Here is a 24,118-nt window from a genome sequence, read left to right as displayed (position 1 = left end):
TTGCTTTGTGACTCCCCCGCCCCCTGCCCAATTCCCCATCCCCCTGGTGTCTTCATGGAAAATCAAGCATTTGCAAATATTTTTTTTTTAAAAGAGTCCTTGATGAGCCCCCCACCCCTGCCCGCTCGCCTCCAGTCACCTCCACTAGAATTCCGTGGTGGTGACCTGAGTCACCTCCGAGAGCAGTTCCTCCCCTCTGCGGCTACGGGAACCCCGCCGGTGGCTGTCCATGCCTAGTCATGCCGGCTTATTGAGGGCTTCGGAAGGGGTGCAGGTGGAGACGCGCTCCCGGGTGGTGGTCCTCGCTCGGGAGAAGCTGTTCTGCTCCATCCGGGACCGGAAGGGCAGGCAGAACTCACGGAAACACCTCTTGAAGTTCTCGTCCAGGAAGGCGTAGAGGACGGGGTTGAGGCTGCTGTTGGTGTAACCCAGGGCGATGCAGAAGTGCAAGCTGGCCACCACGTAGGGGTTCTTCTTGTCTATGTCCACCAGCGTCCAGACGATGACGAAGATGTGGATGGGCGTCCAGCAGATGATGAAGGCCGCTACCACGACCAGCACCATGCGGGTGATGCGACGCAGATTGCGGTCCTTCTCCTTGGAGCCCGAGAGGAGGCGGACGCTCTTGAGGCGGAGGATCATGAGCCCGTAGCAGATGGTGATGACCAGGATGGGCACCATGAAGGCGAAGATGAACACGCAGATCTTGGTCACCGTGTCCCAGTACATGGCGGGGTCAGGGAACTGGAGCATGCAGAGCACGATCCCATCTGCAGGGGAGAGAGGGTAAGGGAGACTTGTGGATAGGTGGGAGAGAGAGCCAGAGGAATACCCCCTTAATCAGCTGCCCCAGGGGTGCATTTATAGCCCTCTCTGCTTATTAAAATGGCATAGGCAAGAAACTCCTACCGTGTTCCTGTGTTTCTACTTCAACATAATTAAATACTCCTGACAGTCTTACACCAAGGGGGATCACATCTGCAGGATAATTGGAACTGCAGTTGAATTCAACAGGCCTAATTTGCACCAGAGTAGGAGCCTGCTTTTGCATACAATTGGGCCTTATTTGCATGCTGTGTCTCCCATTGTATTCAAATGATTAGACTGTCTCAAAGTTGCCACCCCCACAATCCTCCATGCAGCCCACCGGGCACCCTTTTTCAGCAGACAGCTCTGTCTGTGTGCATGCAGCTCCCAACCTTGGCACCTGTCAGTTTCCTAACCGATCTAGCTAAATTCCTAACATTTGCGTTTGGTTTGATTTAATGCTGGCTAAACAGAGCGCTTCAGAGATGGAGTGCTGCCTAGTGGTTAATGCTGGTGACTTGGTGTGATGCTATCTACCCATGTGCCAGCTCAGGACAGGGTTGCAGGCTAATTCACTCATCTGCTAATAGAAATCCAAGGAGTGTCAAAAGGTATTGTAATGTAATCAGGCCAGTTCCCTTGTGTGTTAGTTCAAAGGAACTGTTAATGGTATTCTCTTCACTTATCTATAACCTGTGGATTGCTATCGCATTACTTTATGTATATCCCTGTAATTACCTAGATCAAAAGTGTGTGTTAGTGTTAAGATGAGAATGTACTTGATCTGTAAACATCATGAAAACTAATGAAGAATTGTTGTTTGCAATTACAATAGGGGCTTTCCAGAACTCTGCCACTGACACATTTAATGGCCTTGGGCAAGTTTTTTAATGAGATCTGGGCACAGAGTCAAAGACCCAGATCCAAACTCCTGCTCCAAACTTCAGGGTGGGTCTGGTCTGAGTTTTGGAGTGCTACATTTCACCTATTGGTGCCTCAGTTTCCCCATCCATAAAATCAGTCTAACACTATTTACCTGTCTCATGCTACACTGTAAGGGCTAATTAATGTTTGTAAAGCATACATAGATTGTGGGCTCTTTGGGGCAGGGGTCATCTTTTCCTTTGACGTGTGTACAGCACCTTAGACAGTGGGACCTTTATCCTGAGTTAGGGCTTCTGGGCCATGCTGCTGTACAAATGATAAATGCCTTGAGATTCTTAAACAGAAGCCTCTACGGATGTGTAACGATAAAGCCCTTCCTCTGATCACTGCCAGTCGTAACACTGATCCCTGTGATGCAGATGTCTGTACTCTGGAAATGGGGCCAAGGACTCATTGCAGAGAGGCTGCCAAATGGACATTGACAGCGACATCCCATCACTAACCACCCTGCTCAAGGTCAGAACTAATCACCTTCGCTAAGTGACAGGGCAGGAGAGGAACCACTGGGAGATCTAGGGCATGTAGGGGAGGTGGGATGGGTTTGGGGGGAACTGAGGAATTCAGTGATCTGCATGGGGGGAGTCTGGGGCAAAGCCAAGAATGGAAGCCAGAACTTTTTTGTCCTAGCCCAAAGCTTTAACCGCACCACGATCCCTCCCCTTTAGCCCAGGGCCACCCAGAGGATTCAGGGGGCCTGGGGCAAAGCAATTTTGGGGGCCCCTTCTATAAAAAAAAATTGCAATACTATACAATACTATATTCTCGTGGGGGCCCCTGTGGGGCCCGGGGCAAATTGCCCCACTTGCTCCCCCCCCCCCCACGGGCAGCCCTGGGAAAAATAAACCTTCCGCATCTCGGCACAAACCCAGTTTTGAGAAAACTTCTTTACAAGGTATCACTGGTTCTCAGCATCAGCTAGTGCTAAAAGGCACTAAAGCTCATTAAAAGGGTTGGACAAATATTTTCCGTCAACTTTTTTTGGATCGAAAACTAGGGGTTTTTAAAAAGCAGAAAAAAATCACGGACAATGTCTGCTTTCCTTCAAAATTTGTTGTGGTTTTTTTTTAATTGAAAAGCTGAAATTTAGTCTGCCAAAACCTGAATATGGTTTGGGGTTTCAGAAGTGTGTGGCCAAATATTTGCTGCTTGTTGTGTTTAATTGTTTAAAGAAACAATAAAAAAATTCTGCTAAAAAAAAATCCAAAACTTTTGAACCACCTCAGCTTGTGACCAAACGCCTGAGCCCATCCAGTCAGAGATTTTTCCAGGTTTCTGATACTCTGCTGGCTTCCTTGACTCATATCTGTCTCCATAACGTTGGGTTCATTTAGGTTAGAACATAAGAACAGCCATACTGGGTCAGACCAAAGGTCCATCCAGCCCAGGATCCTGTCTACCGACAATGGCCAATGCCAAGTGCCCCAGAGGGAGTGAACCTAACAGGTAATGATCAAGTGATCTCTCTCCTGCCATCCATCTCCATCCACCCTCTGACAAACAGAGGCTAGGGACACCATTCCTTACCCTTCCTGGCTAATAGCCATTAATGGACTTAACCTCCATGCATTTATCTGTTTCCTAGAGACTGGCTCCATGGGGTCCCTCACAAAGTGGAGACGGTTACTGTGGGTTTGTCTTTAGTATAGCTTATGTACATACTCCACGAACTGAGCATTTGAGCTTGTTCCGGAATCTGGGATGAGCCTATGTTGTGAAAACTGAAATGCTCAAAATAGCACATGCATGTGAATGGACACAGGGTGCTAAAATTAAATTAACCCAGGGGTTCTCAAACTGGGGGTCAGGACCCCTCAGGGGGTCATGAGGTTATTACTGGGGGTCGCGAGCTGCCAGCCTCCACCTCAAACCCCGCTTTGCCTTCAGCATTTATAATAGTGTTAAATATATAAAAAAGTGTTTTTAAGTTATAAGGGGGGGTTGCACTCAGAGGTTTGCTATGTGAAAGGGGTCACCGATACAAAAGTTTGAGAACCACTGAATTAACCCCTCTGAAGCCTCAGGGAATGCAGGGGAGGGGGGTGTCCCTTGGTAGGGTTGGGAAGGAGGTAGGTGGTGTAGGATATTGCTCTTCTCATGTGATCCCTCTCCCAGTGGCTAATTTTAAATGAAGCTCCCCTCCCCTGACATGAATCTCCCTATGGCACTGAAATTAAATATAGACTATAATTTGGCATTTGAGAAGTGAAAGGGACGGCAGCGCTAATGGAAAAGCTAACAGCTTGGCTCTTCTGCAAGCCTCAAACTGCTGAATGAGCTTTAGGGTAGGGAAGGCTGTGCCTCCCAAACAGCCTGGCCCTGCCCCCATCTGACCCCCACCCACTTCCTGCCCCCTGACTGCCCGCCCCCCTCAGAATCCCCAACCCATCCTGCTTCTTGTTCCCTCACTGTCCCCCAGAGACTCCCCCAACCACCACCCCGGGATCCCACCCCTGCTCCCTGTCCCCTGACTGCCCCGACCCCTATCCACCCCCCCCACCGAGTCCTGACAGACCCCCAGAACGCCCACAATCCAACCCCCCTGTTCCCTGTCCCCTGACCGCCCCCCCCCAACCTCTGCCCCCTCCCTGCCCCTTATCCAACTCCACCGGCCCCGGCCCCTTACCCGCGGCTCCCCCCTCACCCAGAGCCTCAGCCCCGCCCCCTTACCACGCGGCTCTGAGCGGGGAGGAGCTCAGGCCCTGCCGGAGCCAGGGATGCTCCTGGATGCGCTGAGGCTCCGGGAGAGGGGCGGAGGTGGGGTCGGGCCGGGGCCGGGGAGGGAGCCTCAGCCATTCTCGTGGGGGCCCCTGCGGAGCCCGGGGCCTGGGGCAAATTGCCCCACTTTCCCCCCCGGGGCAGCCCTGCTCTAGCCTGCAGCTCCCTGAAGCTGCATCTACACTTATGTCTTACACTTATCCAGGAGCGGCGCCAGGGTTTTTGGTGCCCTAGGCGGGGGTTCTTCCGCGCTCCCGGTCGTCGTCGGCAATTCTGCGGCGGGGGGTCCTTCCACACTCCCGGTCTTCGGGGCACTTCGGCGGCGGGTCCCGGAGCGAGTGAAGGACCCGCCGCAGAATTGCCGCCGAAGACCCGGAGCGCAGAAGGACACCCCGCCGCCGAATTGCTGCCCCCCCAAATCCTGGTGCCCTAGGCGACCGCCTAGGTCGCCTAAATGGAAGCGCCGGCCCTGCACTTATCCCCAGCTAACACCGGTATAGATAGCAGTGTAAACGGTGAGGCACTGGTTAGGTGAGTAGAGTACAGCCATGCCAGAGCCTTAGGGTATGTACCCTGACTGGCTCTTTGCACGCCCAAGCAGCGCCTACTCCAGCTACACTGCTCTTTTTAGCACTATTGATGGAGTATAGTGTCCTGCTGCCTCCCTGCATCCGGAGCCTTTCCCCACCACAGGGAAAAACTCTGGCAGAGGGAAAAGGCTCTGGGAGCTCCCCGCTGCTGGAGTCTTTTGCCACTGCCACTCCCTGGCCAGAGCCTTCCACTGCTGCATTATAGCTACATACCGCAGCATGGATGCAGCCTCTTTTTCACCAGGGTGTGTAGCCACCACAAGTGTGGACGATGCCTGAGTGTCAGTCCTCCTGTTACAGGAGGGTTGATTGGCGCTGGCATACACGCCAGTCAATGAATCACAGCAGGGGGCCACGTTCACTTGCCTTTTGACTTGGTCACAGCCATGACCATGATGGGCACGCCAATCACAGAGGAGAGGACCCAGATGCAGACGTTGATGATCTTGGCTTTGGCTGGGGTGCGGAAGTCCAGGGCCTTGACCGGGTGGCAGACGGCAATGTAGCGATCCACACTCATCATGGTCAGTGTGAAGATGCTGGTGAACATGTTGTAGTAGTCGATGGAAAGGACCACCTTGCAGAGCAGCTCCCCAAAGGGCCAGGTCTCCATCAGGTATTTGGCACTCTGGAAGGGCAGCGTGCTCGTCGCCAGGGCGTCTGCGAGGGCCAGGTTGAAGATGTAAATGTTGGTGGCCGTTTTCATCTTGGTGTATCTGAAGGCACAGAGTGAAGGAGAAATGTTAAAGTGCATCAGAGTTTTATTCAGTGCCAAGGGGATATGGGTGCTGTGTGGAGACTACCTAAGGCCCAGATCCTCAAAGGAATTTAGGTATTGAAACCAATGGGATTAAGACCCCTAAATACCATTGAGCACAGGCACCGACTTTGTTCTTTCTGGGTGGCTGCTCCACCCCCCCTCTGCCCCACCCTTGCTCCACCTCTTCCTGCCCACACTCCGCCCCCTCCCCTGAGCATGCCCCACCCTCGCTCTGCCCTTTACCGCCCCTGCTCCACCTCCTCACCCCAGTGCCTCCCACCCGCCACCGATCAGCTGATCTGCGGGGTTGCTGAGCAGCTGATGGGTGAGGCCCGCCAAGCAGCTAATCGGTGGGTGGCTGGTGGGTGCTGAGTACCCACTATTTTTTTTTCCGTGGGTGCTCCAGCCCCAAAGCACCCACGGAGTTGACACCTATGCCGTTGAGGGTCTGGAGCCCAGACCCTCATCTATAACGTGACCGTGAGAGCTGGGTTGAGAATTTTCCATGCAACCCCACTCCCCTTTTCCACCCCCCGCCCCCCATTTTATCAAAACAGAACTTTCCATGGGGATGATGCAAAACATCACGGGGCAAATATCCACTTCAGTAAGGGTTAAGGGCTCGATCCAAAAACTCATTGAAGCCAATGGGAGCCTTTCTCAGGGCTTGAATGGGTGTTGGATCAGAACCTAGGTGCACACTGGGTACGAATCCATCTTTCCTGGCTTCCTTGTTGAAGGGATATGTGCAGAAATGAACCATCTGTCCCAGTTCAGGATGTGATTCATCAAAGCACTTAAACACTTGCTTAGCTTTAAACACACGATTAAATCCCATTGACCTTAAATTGGGGCATTAGAGCAAGATCCTGTAACGGGCTGAACACCCTGGTTCAGCAGGACTAGGGCCACGTCCACCCGACCAGCTAAATCAACACTGCTACGATTGATGCAGCGGTGTCGATTTAGCGGGTCTGGTGAAGACACGCTAAGTCGATGGCAGAGCGTCTCCCATCGACATAGTGTGGTGTAGACACCACTGTCAGTTGATCTAAGTTACGTCGACTTCAGTTACGTTGTAGCGTAACTTACGGCGTTAGTGAAGACCAGCCCTAGAGGGTGCTCGGCACCTTACAGGATTGGGTCCATAGTTCTTCAACACTGGTACATCTAGGGTCAGTTCAAGGCCTTGTCTACGCTACACAGTTTTGTTGACAAAACAGCGGCGGTTTATGCACTGAAATGCGTCTCCGGCCGATGTTACTCCTCTGCTATGTTGGCATAATAAAACCACCTCAACGAGAGGCGTAGGACTTATATTGGAGTAGTTAGGCTGATGCCGTGTCTGTGTAGACCCTGCCTTCCTTATATCCCCTGTGGGCTGTCATTCTTGTCGATTTCACGGCTCCGCGGGAGCCATGAAATTGACAAGAAAGCTGGCTCACAAGCCAGGCTGCGGTCCGGTCTCCACTCCAAGCCAGGCTCCCGGCTTGGGCTGGCTGCTGCCTGGGCTCCCTGCTGAGAACCTACTGGAGCAGGGCAGCCGACTGAACTCGGTGTGTTTGTCTCCCGGCTGGAGGCAAGAAACCCCAGCGGGCAGCAGGTCTCCCGGTGGGGATCTGCGTGGAGCTGAGATCCCTGGCTCTCAGTCCTCCACGCTGTCCCTCTTCAGTCGGTGGAACCGCTGCTGGTGAGGATGGGTACCACCGACAGAAGGAAGGTAGTGTGAACGCGAGCCACCTCAGTGATTAATGCAGTGGCTGTAAGTCAACCTAAGGGCTAGTCTACACTGGCAACGCTAAAGCGCTCTCTCCCAGCGCTCTAAAAAAACCACCTTCACGGGGGGCGTTTCTTCCATTGCTGGGAGCAAGAAAGTTTCAGCGCTGTAAATTGCCAGTGTAGACAAGGGGTAACATAGGTCGGTTTATCTTTGTAGTGCAAACTGTGAAAAAACACCCCCCTGAGTGCAGCAAGTTTCAGCGCTGTAAAGCGCCAGTGTAGACTGTGCACTGGTGCTGGGAGCCACGCCCCTTGTGGAGGTGGGTTTTTTAGAGCGCTGAGAGAGCTCTCTGCTGCGACTATACAAGCCACATTAAAGTGCTGCCGTGGCAGCACTTTAGCGTTGCCAGTGTAGACAAGCCCATAGCCTTAAATACGTGCTTAAGTGGTTTCCTTAAAATTACGCCCATGCTCAGGTACTTGGCTGAATTGGGGCTCTCATTAGGAAAGAGTAGAATAAAGTTCAGAGCCTGCCGAGGTTCTAATCCCATTAGCTGAACAAGGAGGTAATAATCATTTCTGTAGCTAGACTGGAGAGAAAAGCAGTTGCTTTGAGAATTCAAAGGAAGATGAGGTAATAATGCATGAAAAGTCTTTCAGACAAGGCCTGGTTTCAAATTAAACCAATTTAATCTATCTCTGCAGCTAGAGAGGCAGTTAGGCAACCTTCCTCATATGGCTGGCTGCTTTTCTTTCTTTCTTTCTTTCTTTCTTTCTTTTCACTCAGTTTTGTTTTCTACCAGATTGCTTGCAGAAATCCATTCAGCTGCCTCAGGGAACTAGCACGCTGAAATATCATGATTAATAATATTTCTTTGCAATTTTAGCTTTTTTTCACCTACGCTTCCCCAAAGACTTTACAAACTTTATATAATGGAGCCCAGAACAACATGATTATTCGAACCATTTCAGAGCAGGTAAACTGAGGCATACAGGGACACATTTCCAGAAGAGTTCTGGGCCGGGTTTTCCCTGTGTATAGCAGCTCCTACTGTGACACTTACAGATAGCTTTTCAGAAGTGCTCAGCACTCAATGTGCACCTGATGTGCTGATGTCTTTTGAATATCTGTCTGCTTATTGAGATGCCAGCTTAATTTAGCTGCTTATTTCAAAGCACTGTTCAGGATGTCTAAAATCTGGGTATTCATTTAGATGCCTAAGGCTACGTCTTCACTACCCGCCGATCCGGCGGGTAGCAATCGGTTTATCGGGGATCGACTTACCGCGTCTCGTGAGGACGCGGTAAAATCGATCCCTGATGGCTCTACCGTCGACTCCGGAAATCCACCTCGACAAGAGGCGGTAGCGGAGTCGGCGGCAGCGGTCGACTTTCCCGCGTCCTCACCGCCAGGTAAGCCGACCTAAAATACGCAACTTCAGCTACGGTATTCACGTAGCTGAAGTTGCGTATCTTAGGTCGGAAGTCCGCTGTAGTGTAGACCTAGCCTAAATGAGAGCTGAGCTCTTCTGAAAATTCTGGCCTAAGAGATTACGCAGTTTATACAAAATCAATGCAGCCAACGGCTAGCAGGTCCTGGAATAGAGCTCAAGAGTTTTGCCTTCTCACCACATTCTGCACTAACCACTAAGACCCTCCTTCCTGTTTGCAGAATGTTTCAATGCGTATTAAACGTGTAGAAACAAATGCAATTAGCCATTTTCATAACGGCACTAGGGATGAGGTCCTCGGTCCCTCACCAAACATTGAGAATGTTCAGAACATGAATGAAATTATTTTTTTCCCCTTTTGCCCTTTAAATTATGGGATGCCACCCTCAGAAGGTCTAAAAGGTCGGGTTCCTGCATGAGGCAAAATCTAGAACCCCGAATATTCTAAAGGGTTCAAAGGTCTTCAAGGTTCTGAACCGTGGAATCTATGAAGCTCTCGGCATTCAGAAAGATCTACAGCCATAGCCCCAGTCTGGTCTTGGCCAAGTGTTCTTGACTTTGGAATTTGCTTCCTCAGTTGGTTTGAGAGCTGCTGAGTCTGTTCACCACAGGGGCAAGCTGCAAACCAGACCTGCTTGAAGTGGAGAAGAGGTGTGATTGGTGTTCGGTTCTGATGACTGCCCAGGAAGGAGGTCATCAAAACCTTGGGAGATGTTGTGGTCAGTCATGAGCTGGACCTTGAAAATGGAGTTTTATGGATAGGTAGACACCAGAGGCTTAAGCAGGGTCAGCTGTGTATGTTATGTTGCATGATTTGTCCTGTCACCAGAGGTCCAGGGTAGTAGGAGTGGAATGGAAGGGACAATACGTGGTAGCATCTTGCCCTTCCTGTTTCAAAGTAACAATGGGGCCCTTGCCTTTCCTGATTAGTGATGTGCACCGCAGCCTGGGGACTAACTGACTGGCGGCCTGGCCCTGTCATGTGGTGGCTGTGGTGCAGGTCTGGTATCTGGGTACCCTCCTGCTGCAAAGACACACCACAGGCAAGTAACTCCCTACACACTCTTCCCTAGTGAACCTGATGTTGCGGCTGGTCCAAGCCTGGGATGCAAGAATGGGCCCGGTGAGCCTGGCCCCCTTTTAATGGAGCCAGCCACAATCTTAGTCCTGGCCCTCCCTGAATTCAAGTGTGATCACCCCCTGGATGGGAGCAGGATTTGAACCCAGTACCATTCACAATAAAAGCATGGCCCCTCTGCTTTGTGAGCTACAGAAGTAACTCGGTCAGCTGGTTGCAGTAGTAGGTTGTTATATGGACCAGCCCTAGAGATGGCCATGACACTCACTTTTAGGGTGACCAGACGTCCCGATAAAATCGGGACTTTCCCAATTTTGAGGAGTTTGTCCCATGTCCCGACCGGAGTACGGTCGGGACGCCATTTGTCCCGATATTTTGTTTCCTGGTCTTCGATGGCAATTCGGCGGAGAGTCTTTCAGTCGCTGACGCTCTTCGGCGGCATGTGCTTCTGTCTTTGTCGGCAAGGTTTATTACCCGCTGCCGAAATACTGCCGAAGACCGTCTGCAACTGAAGGACTCTCCGCCGAATTGCCGCCGAAGACCCGGATGGGTGAGTGTAAAAACAACAACAACAACAACAAAAAAAGCCCCCCCCCCCGCGGTGGTCCCCATATTTTTCCCTTACCATCTGGTCACCCTACACTCACTGTGCCAGTGTGTTACACATGGAGGGCATCAGCAACCCCCTTTGCTCACCTACAGCCTCCAGGGGAATTCTGGGTGTGGCAGCCGGGAACGCCCACTACTCTGTGCCCAAGCCCCATCATACCAACACTCAGCTCTGTCAATGCATCTCAGCCCTCATCTGCAGAAACCCCTGCTGTTATGGTTCTGGAGCTCCCCCGCTCCCCATGCAATTCCCACCATGCCCTTCAGTCTTAACCTACAACCCCCACCCAGCTATTCCAGACCTGGGCTTCCTGCACACATAGCTCTGCCAATGTACCCCAGTCCTGCCCTGCAGCACCCTCTGCTTTTCCAGTCTGACACGGCCAGTTCCTGGCAGCCACTCTCTGTCCCTAACCGGGCACTTTATTAGGAGCTCTGTGGATTTAGTTAGTGTAAAATCTATTGCTCAGCGAGCACGTTGCTGACTGCAGCATTGTGTTACCACATGCCGAAAGAGAAGAGACTGCGTTCCCTCCAAGGTTCATGGCTTGGAAATCCTCTCTCAGTCCCGGAGTGCGGCTTTGGCGCTTAGCAGGAGTTTCTGGAGCCGCCTGCAACTGCTAAACACCAGTGATCCCTGCAGATGCTCTTCCTTAGGAGAGGAGGTGTCATTTCGGTTTTGATCTATGGTTGGCTAAGCATGCGGGCAGAGCGAGAGAAACATTTCCTTGGCTGAATGCCAGCCACGGGCCTCTGGTCATGGAGAGATTATGATTCCAAGATGATGTTTTCGGCAAAGCCGTTCCTTTGTAATAGAAACACACTGTTCTCACACGAAATTGTAAGGAGGGGAAATGCACTGTGCCGCCTGTCACCTCGCTCCCCTTTCGTCAGTCTCTTTCTGCGGACGGCTGTAGGTATATTATTGAGCCTCCTTTATCCACACAGAAAAAGATCCACTTGTGGCTGTGGCAGTGGGTGAGCCCCTACTGTGTCCTCCCATCAGAAAGTCGTCCCTTAAGCCCGAGCGCTCCTCACCCATGTTCAAAGTGCAGAACCCACGTTAACCAGTTAATCTCCACAACGCCCCAGTTGGGCAGGGATGATGATGGTGATGAATAACTAATCTTACTGTCGTGCCTAGAAGCCACAGCCAAGATGCGGGCCCTATTGTGCTAGCCCTTGTGCGTACACTTAATGAGAGAGTCCAAAGGGCTTCTGGTCTAAAGAGGCACGTCACAAAGGAAGTATCATTGGTGTTAGCATCATCTCTACTTCACAGCTGGAGAACTGAGGCCTGGGAAGATTAGGCAACTTGCCCAAGGTCACATGGGACGTCTAGCGGAGCCAGGAACAGATCCCATGACTCAACCTTGAGGCGCTCTTTCCTCTTCTAGAGCATCAAGCGTTCCCCTTTGGAGGTGGGCCGAACCGCTGAAGTTACAAACAGGAGCCATATGACGTGCTCACCGTCCACACAGGCAGGGCAGCAGAAGAGCCAGGATTAGATCTCAGGCAGTCCAAGGGCACAGCCTGCTAGTTGGGTGAGCCCCTAATGTGTCCTCCCATCAGAAAGCCTGGCGGGGTACCTGGAAGCAGCTGACTCCCTCTGATGTTAGTAAATTACAAGGACTAAAGGTTGGTGCCCCATTGTTTCCAAGAGGGGGAAAACGAATGTGACTTTATTAGGTGGGACAGAAGAAACATGGCGCTCCCTAAGCCTACCGAGGAGCTGCTGTGTAGGGAAGAATCACAAAGTAGCCTTCATTTCTAGTCAAACCCATGATGACAAACACTTAAGGGAGAGAGAAAACAGGAGCCTAAACCATCTTCCAGCCAGAAGTCACTTTCAAGCCAGTGCAAAGCACAACTTTTCAGCGCACCTCCCCGCTGCGCTGGGCTCACACAAAGCTGCCTTCACTAATTAAACACAAGTGCAAGCTATGAAGCTAGAACATTAATATCGCTTGTGTCGTCTCATGTACAAACCCGTCCTTGACTGAGAGGTGCCTGGGACCGTGACATTCAGTCCCAGATGTCCCTTCCCTGAGTTCACCCAGAGTTAAACCCGCGATGAATTTGACCCCAAGTGTTCTAATTAACCCGCATGTACTAAGTGTGGAGACAACTAACCCTTTGGTTAATGCAAAGCATTTCAAACAAGGACACGGCCGCACATCCACCCAATTGAAGTGTAGGGGTGAGCCGCAAAGGGAGAAACCACTATGATCAATAGGATTGTCAAAGCACAGAACAGACTCAAAGCAGGGGTGTGGACCATATTCCCGCCCCAGAGGGCTGGATAATCCAGTCAGGGGTTCTCCTCTGATCCCCCGCGTGGAAATCACAACCAGTCTGCATTTATGAGTGGGGCACACATACCCTGCTCCAGCTGCTTACACCAGCCGGGCTGAAGAGGCAGTGAATCGGCAGTGGATTGAAGTGTCAGAATGAAACAGACTTTAGGCCTGTGAAAAAGGGAACAGAAAGGCTGCAGAATCCCACGGGAAGGAGGAAAGAAACCCCGTGGATGTTTTGTCACCATTAAAGCCTCAGGCTTGCCCAGAGACAGGGGAAAAGCTACGCATGGTCCTTTCCAGTTAGAGTGAAAGGTGAGTGGCAAAGTGGAGGAAGGATTCTTGCATGGCTTGTGCCTGTTCTTACAGGTAAATAACAAAAGGGCTTCAGGTGAGCCCAGCCCGGAATGGCAGCTCTAAAAGTTACCTTTGGTTTAAAATGCAGCGGCTTAAAAACTAGCCGGGCCTGGTTCTGGCCACCTCTGCCCTGAGGGGCCATTTACCCCTGTGCAACGCTGGGGTAAAATGCTAGCTCCCAGATCCAACTGAGGATCTGTCCCTCTTCGCTCAGCTCTGGTCTCTCGCACACCAATGTCAATCAGGGGTAAGTCCAAGGAAGCCAGTGGCTCTACACTGGTCAGGCTAGGGTTACCCAGAGCATTATGGGATGGCACCATGCTCCACCCTTCCCTTGCTTGCTGGTGTGTGAGTGGGAGCACTCTCTTCTCCCCCGGGCTCTGCTGGGCTGCAGTGGAATAAAGCAGCGAGTTCCCAGCCTGCTGTCTGGTGAGTAAAGCATTTGTCTTTGTTGACCTAAGCAAGCTCTTGACAACGCTAGTGCAAATGAGAGCCGAGGTTTGGCTTTACTTTGTTTCCTCTCTTTGCAGAGGGTACAACGCTTCTTTCCCAGTAGCTGACTCGGGTTCAACTCCTGGGTCACACCGCTGGGGCGCTGTTTATTCTGGAGGCAGGATGGCCTGGTGGAGAGAGCGCTGGGCTGGGACTCAGGAGGCGTGGGTGTTAGTGGGGAAAAGCGCTAGATAAGAGTTGCAGTGGGGGAGGGTTAGGCTGGATATTAGGAAAAACTTTTTCACTAGCAGGGTGGTGAAGCACTGGAATGGGTTACCTACGGAGGTGGTGGAATCTCCTTCCTTAGAGGTTTTTAAGGTCAGGCTTGACAAAGCCCTGGCTGGGATGATTTAGTTGGGGATTGGTCCTGCTTTGAGCAGGGGGTTGGAGGTCCCTTCCAACCCTGATAGTCTATGATTCTATAATATGAGAGAGACAAGAGCTCTGTGGAGCTCGGAAGCTTGTCTCTTTTCACCAACAGAAGTTGGTCCAATAAAAGATATTCCCTCCTGTACCTTAGTATAATATATGGAGATATACCTATCTCATAGAGCTGGAAGGGACCTTGAAAGGTCATTAAGTCCAGCCCCCTACCTTCACTAGCAGGACCAAGTACTGATTTTGCCCCAGATTCTTAAGTTGCCTCCCCAAGGATTGAACTCACAACCCTGGGTTTAGCAGGCCAATAATGCTCAAACCACTGAGCTAGCCCTCCCCTCCTTGGCTTGCTAATCTCCAGTTCATTCTCCTGCTGGAGGTTTGTCTCTGGATTCCCTGCTGAAGGGAAGTTACTCTGAACAGAAGTTCTGGAGGTGAGGTTACCCTCCACCAACACACCTCTGAGGCTATGTCTACACTTAAACCACTACAGCAACTGTAGTGCTTCAGGGTAGACCCTCACTACAGCAGTGGTCCCCAAACTGTGGGGCGCGCCCCGAAGGAATGTTCAGGGGGGCATATGCCAGGGACCAGGCCAGTCCCCACAGGGGCGTGGAGGGAGAGCCATACTTCCAGCCCTGCTCCGCCCCCAGACCAGCTCCGCCCCCAACCCTGTTCAGCCCCCAATCCTGCTCCGCCTCCAGGCCTAGATCTGCCCCTGGCCACATCTCTGCTCTGCCTCCAGCCCCAGCTCCTCCTCCATCCCCAGTTCTACCCCCAGCTCCACCTTGTTCAGCCCAAGCTCTGCGGCTGAGGAAGCCTGGGGTGTGCAGTAATGAAGTGGGGGTGCAGACAGATTCTCTCAATGGTAAGGGGACGTGCACCTTTCTTGCTCAGTTTTTCCTAAGTGGAATATTGCAAGGGGTTTCTGTTTGTGCATATGTGATCAGGTGTGTGTGATGATTTGGGGGACCACATAAGAATTCTAGCTGGTTTTATGAAATTGCTGTGTCACCGAGTGCCTTAATGGCAGTGGAGTCAGCCGTCTGATCTCAGGCCCGGTGTCACATCTCCCCTAGACCACGGGCAACAGAGAGTCATTAATATGAACAGTTCCCATTCAGATGGGAGCACCACAGGACAATCGGATGGCTGAAGCCTGGGGAAAGCAGTTCCACTAAGTTTGTCGGCAGGCAGGAGGGTGGAGGAGTGGAATTGTAGATGTAGCCTCAGAGGTGTGTTGGTGGAGGACACTGACTGCAAAGGTCTGAGAGAGACTCCCCGTTCTGCCAGTTGTTTCAAGGGGTATTTTAAAGCTCTGATGTCAGGACAATGGTCCTGGCTAAAATGCAGAACAAAAAAAGCAAAGGGTGCTCCCACTGGAATTGACTGATTTGGCTAGAAGCACATGGGCACATGTCACAGCTCCAGCCTCCCCCTGTGCATTTCTCTGATTTTGGCCAAGAATCACTCATCAAAGGACCTTTTGGGCTCCACTTTCGCACGAGGGCCGCTGGATTCTGCACTTGGCAGAGACGTTCCACCCTTTCCTCTGAGCGATCCACTATGGGCAAGATCCTTGGGTCAATTCTAGTGGCAGAGAGCAACGGCTCAGTGGGAGCTTTGTACCCCAGGTTGACACGGTGCCTTTTGGACCCCTGAGGCTGCATGGCTGCCTCCCCACCCTTGCAGCTCTGCTAGCTAGCTCAGGGTGGGAGGGATCCGCCATGGACCTGCTGCCCGCCCTACAAATACCCGCCTGGGACTCGACCGCCATCAGTGGCACTAGAGAGGAGTTGTCGTTGTGCTCAGGAGATGCCAGGGCTAAGGTGCTCCATCCCCTGCGAGGTAAGTAAAGGAGGAGAGTCGTTGTACTCTGTCCCCCCTGCTGGGGCAGCCAGGCCTAGGATCCCAGTACAGTCCTGCCCGCTGGATTTAAGGACTGGGAGGAAGAGGGTGTGAGGAGAAGGTGGGCGCCAGGGCCCTCGCCCAGCGGCCTCACCTGGGCTGAGACAGGGACAGTGGTTCTGGGAGAGCAACCAAGGCACAGGCCTTAGTGACTCCTGCTACGTTCTCTCACATGGTCCAGCGTGTGCCCCTTCCTGCCATTGGCTTATCTCTGCTGGCCAGCCTGGGCCTAGGTCCTGCCCTCCCTGCTTCCCGAGCATCATGCGTCCGTGAAAACGGGGGAAGAGGCTCTTTTCGCCTTCCTGCGGCCCTTCTTCCTGCCCCCCCCCCCCCACCCTCTCATCTGCACAGGCATGCAGGATCGTCCCCCAGCCCTCCTTACTCAGCTTTGAAGTGAGCTTTGAATGTGAATGGCATGTTGGATGCAGCTTCAGCGCCCTATCCTGCATGGATGCGTGGAATTCCCTTGGAAATCAACAGGAGAGTCCCAGGTCCAGCGTGGGCTCGGTCCTGCCCTCCGCTTCCCCGCTGTAAATCTGGAGTGACTCCATTGATTTAAGTGGCGCCACTTCACTTGGGCAGCTGAAAGCAGAATATGGCCCAGGGCGTGCAGGGTTGGGTCCGTGCTTTTTCCTTTAGGGCCAGATTCCCAGCTCACTGGTGTCTTCGCTTTTGCAGCTGGTTTCAGCATATGGGCTGGGACTGGTGCATTGTGTCGCTCCCCTGTGCAAAGCACTTGCAGAGCCTCGGACTGAAGGTGCTGTAGAATGGGCAATTGGTTATTTCCTATGGATTAAAGCAATTAGGGTCTCAGACCACTGGTCATTAGACCACCGCAGTAGGCTCCATATATGAACCTAGATAGATTTTTAAGCTTTAGAGGGAGCGGGTAACAATTATGGATTTTTAAAGAGCCCCTTCCTGACAATTCTTTCCTGAACCAGCTTTTTAAAGAGCCAGTAACGTGCATCCTTCACAATGACGCTGCAATGGGCTATGTCTCTAGAAGAGCTTTGATGTTTTAATTCGCTTTTCAGTAGGGGCCTGATGCAAAGCCCGTTGGAGTCAATGGAAAATCCCCCCCAGACTTTGGATCAGGCCCGGTTTGATCTGCTAGTCACACAGTCTGTCCTCCCACCCACCCAGCCAGCTCGCGGGGGCTGCAAAGGTTAAAAATACCTGACAGAGGCGGGCTAAAGATTATACAGGCACCAATGCACACCCTTGTGTTATTTTACTTGCTAGGATGCGGGCGGCAGAGAACATACCACAATAGCTACTGTTTGAGCAGTTTAACCATACTGTACTTTCCCTTCCTTTCAAAAGTCGAGGCTTCACGGCGCTGTACGTTTCCTACCCCAGCCCCCTAAAACTAATCAGTAAAGGTCCAATCTTGCTACTGTCAAAGCCAAAGGGGAGTGTTTCAAGGAGCTTTGGATCAGGCCCAGCCTACTCCCATTGAAGTCAATGTGAGCTGTGCCAATGGTGCAGAATCAGGTCCAAAAAAATCCTTTTCAATTCTATATCTGAGACAGGGTGGGGAGGGGGGAATCCCCCACTGACCGATTTGATTTCACTACAGAATGAAAGGGGCCTGCTTGGCTTGCGATTCCCATTGAGTTCAATGGGAGCAGGATTGGGAAGGATGGATCATGCACAGGTCATTCCATTTCTTCCAGCCCTGATGCAGTCTGTGTTTTGTGGGGTAACTTACCTCCTGTGAGTCACACCATTTATTTCCCGCACAGCCAAAGCCGGGCTGGACCAATCTGGTGTGCTGGTTGCTATGTACCGAATGTGCTAGCAGAGGGAAATTGAAAATAGCTAAAAGTTGGGATTTTGATGGGGTATATTCAATCTTGCCCAGTTGTGCTAAATTCCCGTGAACTTGGCTTTTGGCTCCGCACGCGAGAGTGTGGTTCTGCTCGCATATTTCGTCTCTGGGGCTGAAAACCAGAGATTTCGCAGTAGCCACTTATGCCACAACAATGGGAATCATTAACCTCCTGGAAGTTCACTGCTTTAATTCATTGCCATTCACCAGCAGGATGAGCACTTCAGACTAACGGAGTGGTGGGATGAAAGGGGAGCAAGAGGGTTTCTTTTTCCAACCCAGGCGCCAGACAAATCTCTGCTAATTTCTGCAGCTGCGGTGGAAATTGTAAATCAAAGCACTGTGGAAGAAAGCTGCCATTTTACGACAGCCCACGTCATAAACAGCTTATTTAGTTCCTACCTCTGATTACTACCCGTCGTTCGCCTCTTATGCGCATGTTATGATGTTGATAACAACACTTAGACAATTTTTTTCCCCCAGAGACTCTCAAAGCACTTCACAAACATTGATTGGAGCTCACAGTGTTCTGTGATGTCGGCACCATTGCCCCATTTTGCAAACGGATAACAAACTGGAGTCCTGGACCTGATTTTCAGAGGTGCCTGAGAATCTTCAGCTGCCGGGGTACTCAGCACCTGAAAGCCAGGCCCTTAGAGTTGAAGGGTAACACTTTCAAGGACCAGATTTTCAGATATTTAACTCCTCCTGGGCACCTATCTGTATCTTTGTGCACCTAAATACCTTTGAAAATCTGGCCCTAAGTGTCTTAGGGACCTAAGTCCCAAGGACATAGGCTTCTAAGTCCCTTAGGCACTTTTGAAAATTGTGCTCTAAGTTACTTGCCGAGATTACCCAAGACTGATTCCCAGTCCTATTCTCTTACCACGCCAATCAAAGGCCTGGTTACACTGGAGTTGGCGATTGAGCAATTATGACAGGGCTGTAGGTCTTTCACATTGCAGCTGAAAAATGCACAGAGAGATTTTCAAGCGGGTGGCTGCCTCTCAAAGGGGAGGCAATCTTGCCTAAGGGTCTGAAGATCTAGGTTCTAGTCCCAGTTCTGCCACTGAATCAGTGTGTGACCTTGGGCCAATAATTTCACCTCTCCATACTTCAGTTTCCCTACCTGTAAAATGGGGCTAATACTTACTTTGGTAAAGTGCTTTGAGATCCACAGATGAAAAACCCCATATAAGAGCAAAGTACACAACTCACGACCCCCCAGGTTCTAAATGTGTGAAACTGACTGTTAAAAGGTGAGATAAAGACCCCCAAATGAGGAAAACACACGCGCAAACATGTGTACATCACCTTGCACAAATAGCTTGTTGTGCATGACCAGGGCTCCTAGATGCTACAGTAATATTACTAAAACTAATATAACTAATAAATAATAGTCAAGGGAGAAATTGGAGATGGTGCAGGATTTATCTACTAAAATATACTGAGTTTTCTGTAACCTCAGGGCCGGATGCTGCTACCCGAGCCCTGAAGAGTGCATTACTTCACAGATATTTTCAGTAAGGGCATCAGCATCTGGCCCCAAGTTTGATGGCTCTGCATGCCCAATATCAATAATTTACAGGCCTCACCTGGGAAGTGCTGGTAGGTTTGTGTGGGAGGGAGGTAAATTTGGTACCAGATGAGTGACAGCCCCAGTGATCAGGTGCAGCGAGGGTTATGGTGAGCAGTGGGGGGTACGGAAAGAACATGGCTTTTGTTTTAAGCAAACTGTCTAACATCCTACAGAACAAATAGGGGATGACAGAATTGCTGTCTTGAGTAAAGAAACTTCTAAGCTCCCTATGCCAAGGCAGGAGGATTGTTGTCCTTGCCCCTCCAACAGGAGCTAGAAACCTAGCGTGAAGGCATTAATTTTGGGGCTACAGCCCCTTGTGCTCTTGAGCCAACACAGACTGTAAGAGAATGGACAGGGCATTAGCATTATGGGGTGGACATCCAGGAGCCCCCGGAACTCCTGATCCTTGTGACAGAGCAGGAGTGAGGGTGTGCTATGAGACTGATGGGAGGATGAATGAGAACCGTGGAGAACGTGATCTCAAAAGAGATTTTACAGGCTAAGGGCCAGATCCTCAGGTGGTGTAAACAGGTGTAATTCCACGGAAAGCCACTGCAGATACACCAACAGCAGCTGAGGATCTGGCTCTAAATTTCCAGGGCCCAATTTGCTATGAATTCTGGTGAGCCAGGCTAGGGGCCGGATCCAGAGCTCACTGAAGGCAATGAAAAGACTCCCATTGACACTGACGGGCTTTGGATCAGGCGCCTACATGGGAAAGACACGATTCACCTGTCATAGCGAGCAATAGCACGTCTCTATCCAGGTAATATTCGATTGTGCCTGAGGCCAGAATCATTAGGCTGAGATCTGCAGCCATCTGAGTGTCTGTCCACTGATAAGGAAAATCTCCATTCCGTTACCCGTAGGGTGTTTTATTCGAGACCTGCAATATACAGCCAGGGCACGCAGCCTAGCTGTGAGACTCAGTAACCTGATGAGGATTCTGAAACTCACGGCATGCGCACACCAATTCCCGCTAGCAAAGCTACGCATTGTATATTTCATCTGTGTCAAAAATAACAAGGAAAAACACATTGGCACCTTGCTTATTTCCAGTTCAGCACAGACACATGTGAGTGGTGACTCATAGCCTCTAGGCTAACAATGCATTTATGAGCTAGGGCTGTGTCATATTTTCATGGGTGGGAAATAAATATGCCCAGTGGTCCAGACCTGCAGGGTAGTTCCATTGACTTCAATTAAGTGACGCTAGTTAATGCCAGCTGAGGATTTGAGCCCTCTGCCCTCTCTTCTTAACCACCAGCGAAGCTTTCAACACACAGATATACCGAACCCAGTTCTTATGCACAACTCCTTCTGCAACTTTAAGATTTGAGAGCAACTGATTTTATCACATTGACATTTGATGGCACTGATTTGGTAGGACTGGCTTTTACAGCAGGATATTAGGATTGCATTGACATTTTGCTAACCTCCAACCATCACCTCTTCCAACATACAGCATGGTCAGCTTTAGACCTTCTGTTGTAAATAGCTTTCAACACTAACACTGTATGAATCACAACTAGGAACTAAAGGAACTTGCAGCATTTGGAACCAGTTACATTAGGGGTTCTGTATTCTCCCCTCCAGGGCATGCTGCACACACACAGACACACTTTGTCTCACACACAAGTGTTTTTTTCATTCGCACACAATACTCTGTTGCTTCACAGACATACACACAATGCTCTGTTATCACACACACATTGTAGCTTCACTCTCACATGTAATACGAGTTTTCACACATACCCCACCATACTCTAATATGCTGGTTTTATACACCCACCCACACAAATGCTCACACAACATTCTGTACACATACACAACATTCTGTACCCACACTCACACAACATTCTGTACATGCAGTCACCATGCTGTTCACACACAAATGCTCACACAACATTCTGTTCACACACAAAATTCTGTACCCACACATTCTGTACTCACAAACACTCACACAACATTCTGTACACACAGCCACCATTCTGTTCACACACAAACGCTCACACACCATTCTGTACACACAACACACGCATACACCCCACACCATTCTCTGTGTGTGTGTGTATATATATATATACACACACACACACAGAGTATTCTGTACACACCCACCCACACCATTCTGTACACACACACCATTCTGTACACACACAAACACTCACACAACATTCTGTACACACAACCACCATTCTGTTCACACACAAACGCTCACACACCATTCTGTACACACAACACACACATACACCCCACACCATTCTGTATACACACACACACACAGCATTCTGTACACCCCCACCCACCTACACCATTCTGTACACACACACACCATTATGTACACCCCCACCCACCCCAAACACCATTCTGTACACCCCACACACCATTCTGTACACACACACACACATACCATTCTGTATACCCACCCACACACCCATACACCATTCTGTACACACACATACCAACCATTCTGTACACACCCACCCCCACACACCCTATTCTGTACACCCCACACACCATTCTGTACACACACACACACACCATTCTGTACACAAACACCCCCCCTTTTTCTCACACACAGTATCTCGCCCATACACCTACTCTGGCTTCTGGCCAGCCTGCCCCGCCGTGTCACCCTAGTCCCACTCGCTCCCTGGAGCCGGGCAGGTGACCCCCCCCCGCACACCTGGCCCAGGTGGGAGCCGCCCGTACCTGACGATGCCGTACATGACCAGGATGTTCCCCAGCAGCCCCACCACGCACACCACCGAGTAGAGGGCGGTGATGGCGATGGCGATGACGATGGAGGTGGGGTCCTTGGCCCCGGGCAGCCCCGTGTGGTTGAAGCTCTCGTTGGGGAAGGGACCCCAGGGCGAGTCGCTGCTGTTGAAGAAGAATTCGGAGTCGGCTCCAGCACCGGGCAGTGTGGACAGCTCCATGGCGCCGGTGCAAAGTGGGGCGAGACTTCGCAAGCAGCTGCCGCCTCTTGGACCCGCGGAAGGTGTGTGTGGGGGGGTCGTGTTTGCTCCCTGGCCCCCCCGCGTCCCCTAAAGTGCATCCGACTCCCGGGCTCCTCTGGGCGCGGCGGCTCCCCGCGAACCGGCTGCCACGGACCAGGAGCCGGGCTCGGGCCGATCCCCGCTCTCCTGCGCCCCTCGCCGCTCCCGCTGCGCCTCCTCCTGCTCGGCGGCTCGCACCCCGAGCGGAGAGCGGGGACTGTGCAGCCGCCGGTGCGCCAGCGGTTTCGTGTCAAACCTGACAACTCCCGGGGACGTCGGGAGCCACGTGGTGGCAGGGGATCAAAGAGGCGGGCCTGCCAATCAAAACCCATAGGGGGGGGGGGTGTGCGGATCATTCCACCCATTACCCGATGTGCGGTGAAACTGCCAACAAGTGTGTCCCCCCCCCAGCCTTGGAGGGGGTCCCTGGAGCTTAGCCAAGGAGCTCCAAGTGGGACAGGTTCCTATTGGGGGCCAGAATGGCACGTGAGCTGGGCAATCGATGGGGAAAGGGGGAATTCAGATTCAGTGGCCCTTTGGGTCCCTTTTTCCTGGCTAGCCGCTGGTGAACGGGAAAGGTGGGATGGACGTCACGGGTCGTGTCTAGTCTCTGCGGGTTCCCAGGCCAGCCATTGGGTCCATGGCTTGAGAACCAGTGGGGTTGGAGTCATGCAAGGAAGCATTGCCTTGGGGGGGCCCAGCAAAGGGCCTCAGAATGGTGTGTGTGTGTGTGTGCGTGTGTGTGTGTGTGTGAATTTAACATCATTGGGAACATAAATTAAGTCTGTAAAGGGGCATTTAAACACACCACCTCCACCTGACCAGTCGGCCACCACAGTCCTGCTGAGACTTGCCGGATGCTATATTATTACATCCCTTTCTGGGCTACCCTTATTTCACCAATTACAAATATATGTTTCCTGGTTCAGCGCCGTTTACTTCATGTGCACCTTTTATTTCATTTTTCTCCCTTCTTTCTGTTCCTCAACCACCTCCCTTCATAGACATTGGGATCCTACCTCCCCCCACCCCCAGGTATCCACCTCATTGCTCCAAGAAGAGAGGCCAGGGGTAACAGAGACCCAAGACAGAGCTCAGCTCCCAGAATAGGGCAGGATATTTTCCCATCCCCAACTGGTTATGTAATGGCCATACATATTCATAGGCCGGGAATGTGCAAAGATGTGTGCTCATTAAACAAGAGACCCCTGCGGTACTACACAGGACAAAACAGAGCTGTAAAGGCCTGCTTGTCCTAAGGGGAGGGGGAATAAGGGGTTGGATTTTTATTTTTTCCCTTTTGCAGCGTTCTCCCCACCCGTCCCCCACTCCAGGGGAAGCAGATGTGGCTGCTCAGTGGGATATTTACTTACACTCCCAAAGAAATGGTCTTAGAGGCAGAAAAACAGATGCTCAGTTCTGCCCACCTCACTATGTGGTGGCTTATACCTCAGTCAGGCAAAACAGGGCTTTCTCAACTGCATCTTGGTAGGACTGTGAAGCTTTTTCTCTGGCTAGATCCCTTGATAGACGTCCGTTTTCCTATAGTTCTGGTGCCTTTCTCTTTCTTCTGCTCTCCGACACACACAAAGGC

General features: G+C 51.4%; 1 protein-coding gene across 2 annotated transcripts; it reads right to left on the bottom strand.

The window, feature by feature from the left end:
* Positions 1-237: 237 nt before the first annotated feature.
* OPRD1 (opioid receptor delta 1) lies at positions 238-22,464 on the bottom strand. Of its 2 annotated transcripts, none has more exons than XM_024204806.2 (3): positions 22,238-22,464; positions 5,424-5,773; positions 238-770 (listed from the first exon to the last, which is right to left on the bottom strand). In XM_024204806.2, the coding sequence occupies exons 1-3, from the start codon at positions 22,462-22,464 to the stop codon at positions 238-240; spliced, it is 1,110 nt and encodes a 369-aa protein (XP_024060574.2). The 2 variants fall into 2 exon arrangements, with proteins under 2 accessions (XP_024060574.2, XP_024060575.1); XM_024204807.1 differs by lacking the exon at positions 22,238-22,464 and adding an exon at positions 6,512-6,573.
* Positions 22,465-24,118: the final 1,654 nt, after the last annotated feature.

Source organism: Terrapene carolina, unplaced genomic scaffold, assembly GCF_002925995.2.
Source record: "Terrapene carolina triunguis isolate 2854851 unplaced genomic scaffold, T_m_triunguis-2.0 Scaffold236, whole genome shotgun sequence".
NCBI classification, from domain to species: Eukaryota; Metazoa; Chordata; order Testudines; family Emydidae; genus Terrapene; species Terrapene triunguis.
The sequence above is the reverse complement of the archived record's forward strand: the minus strand, read 5'-3'. Positions and strand labels throughout refer to the sequence as shown.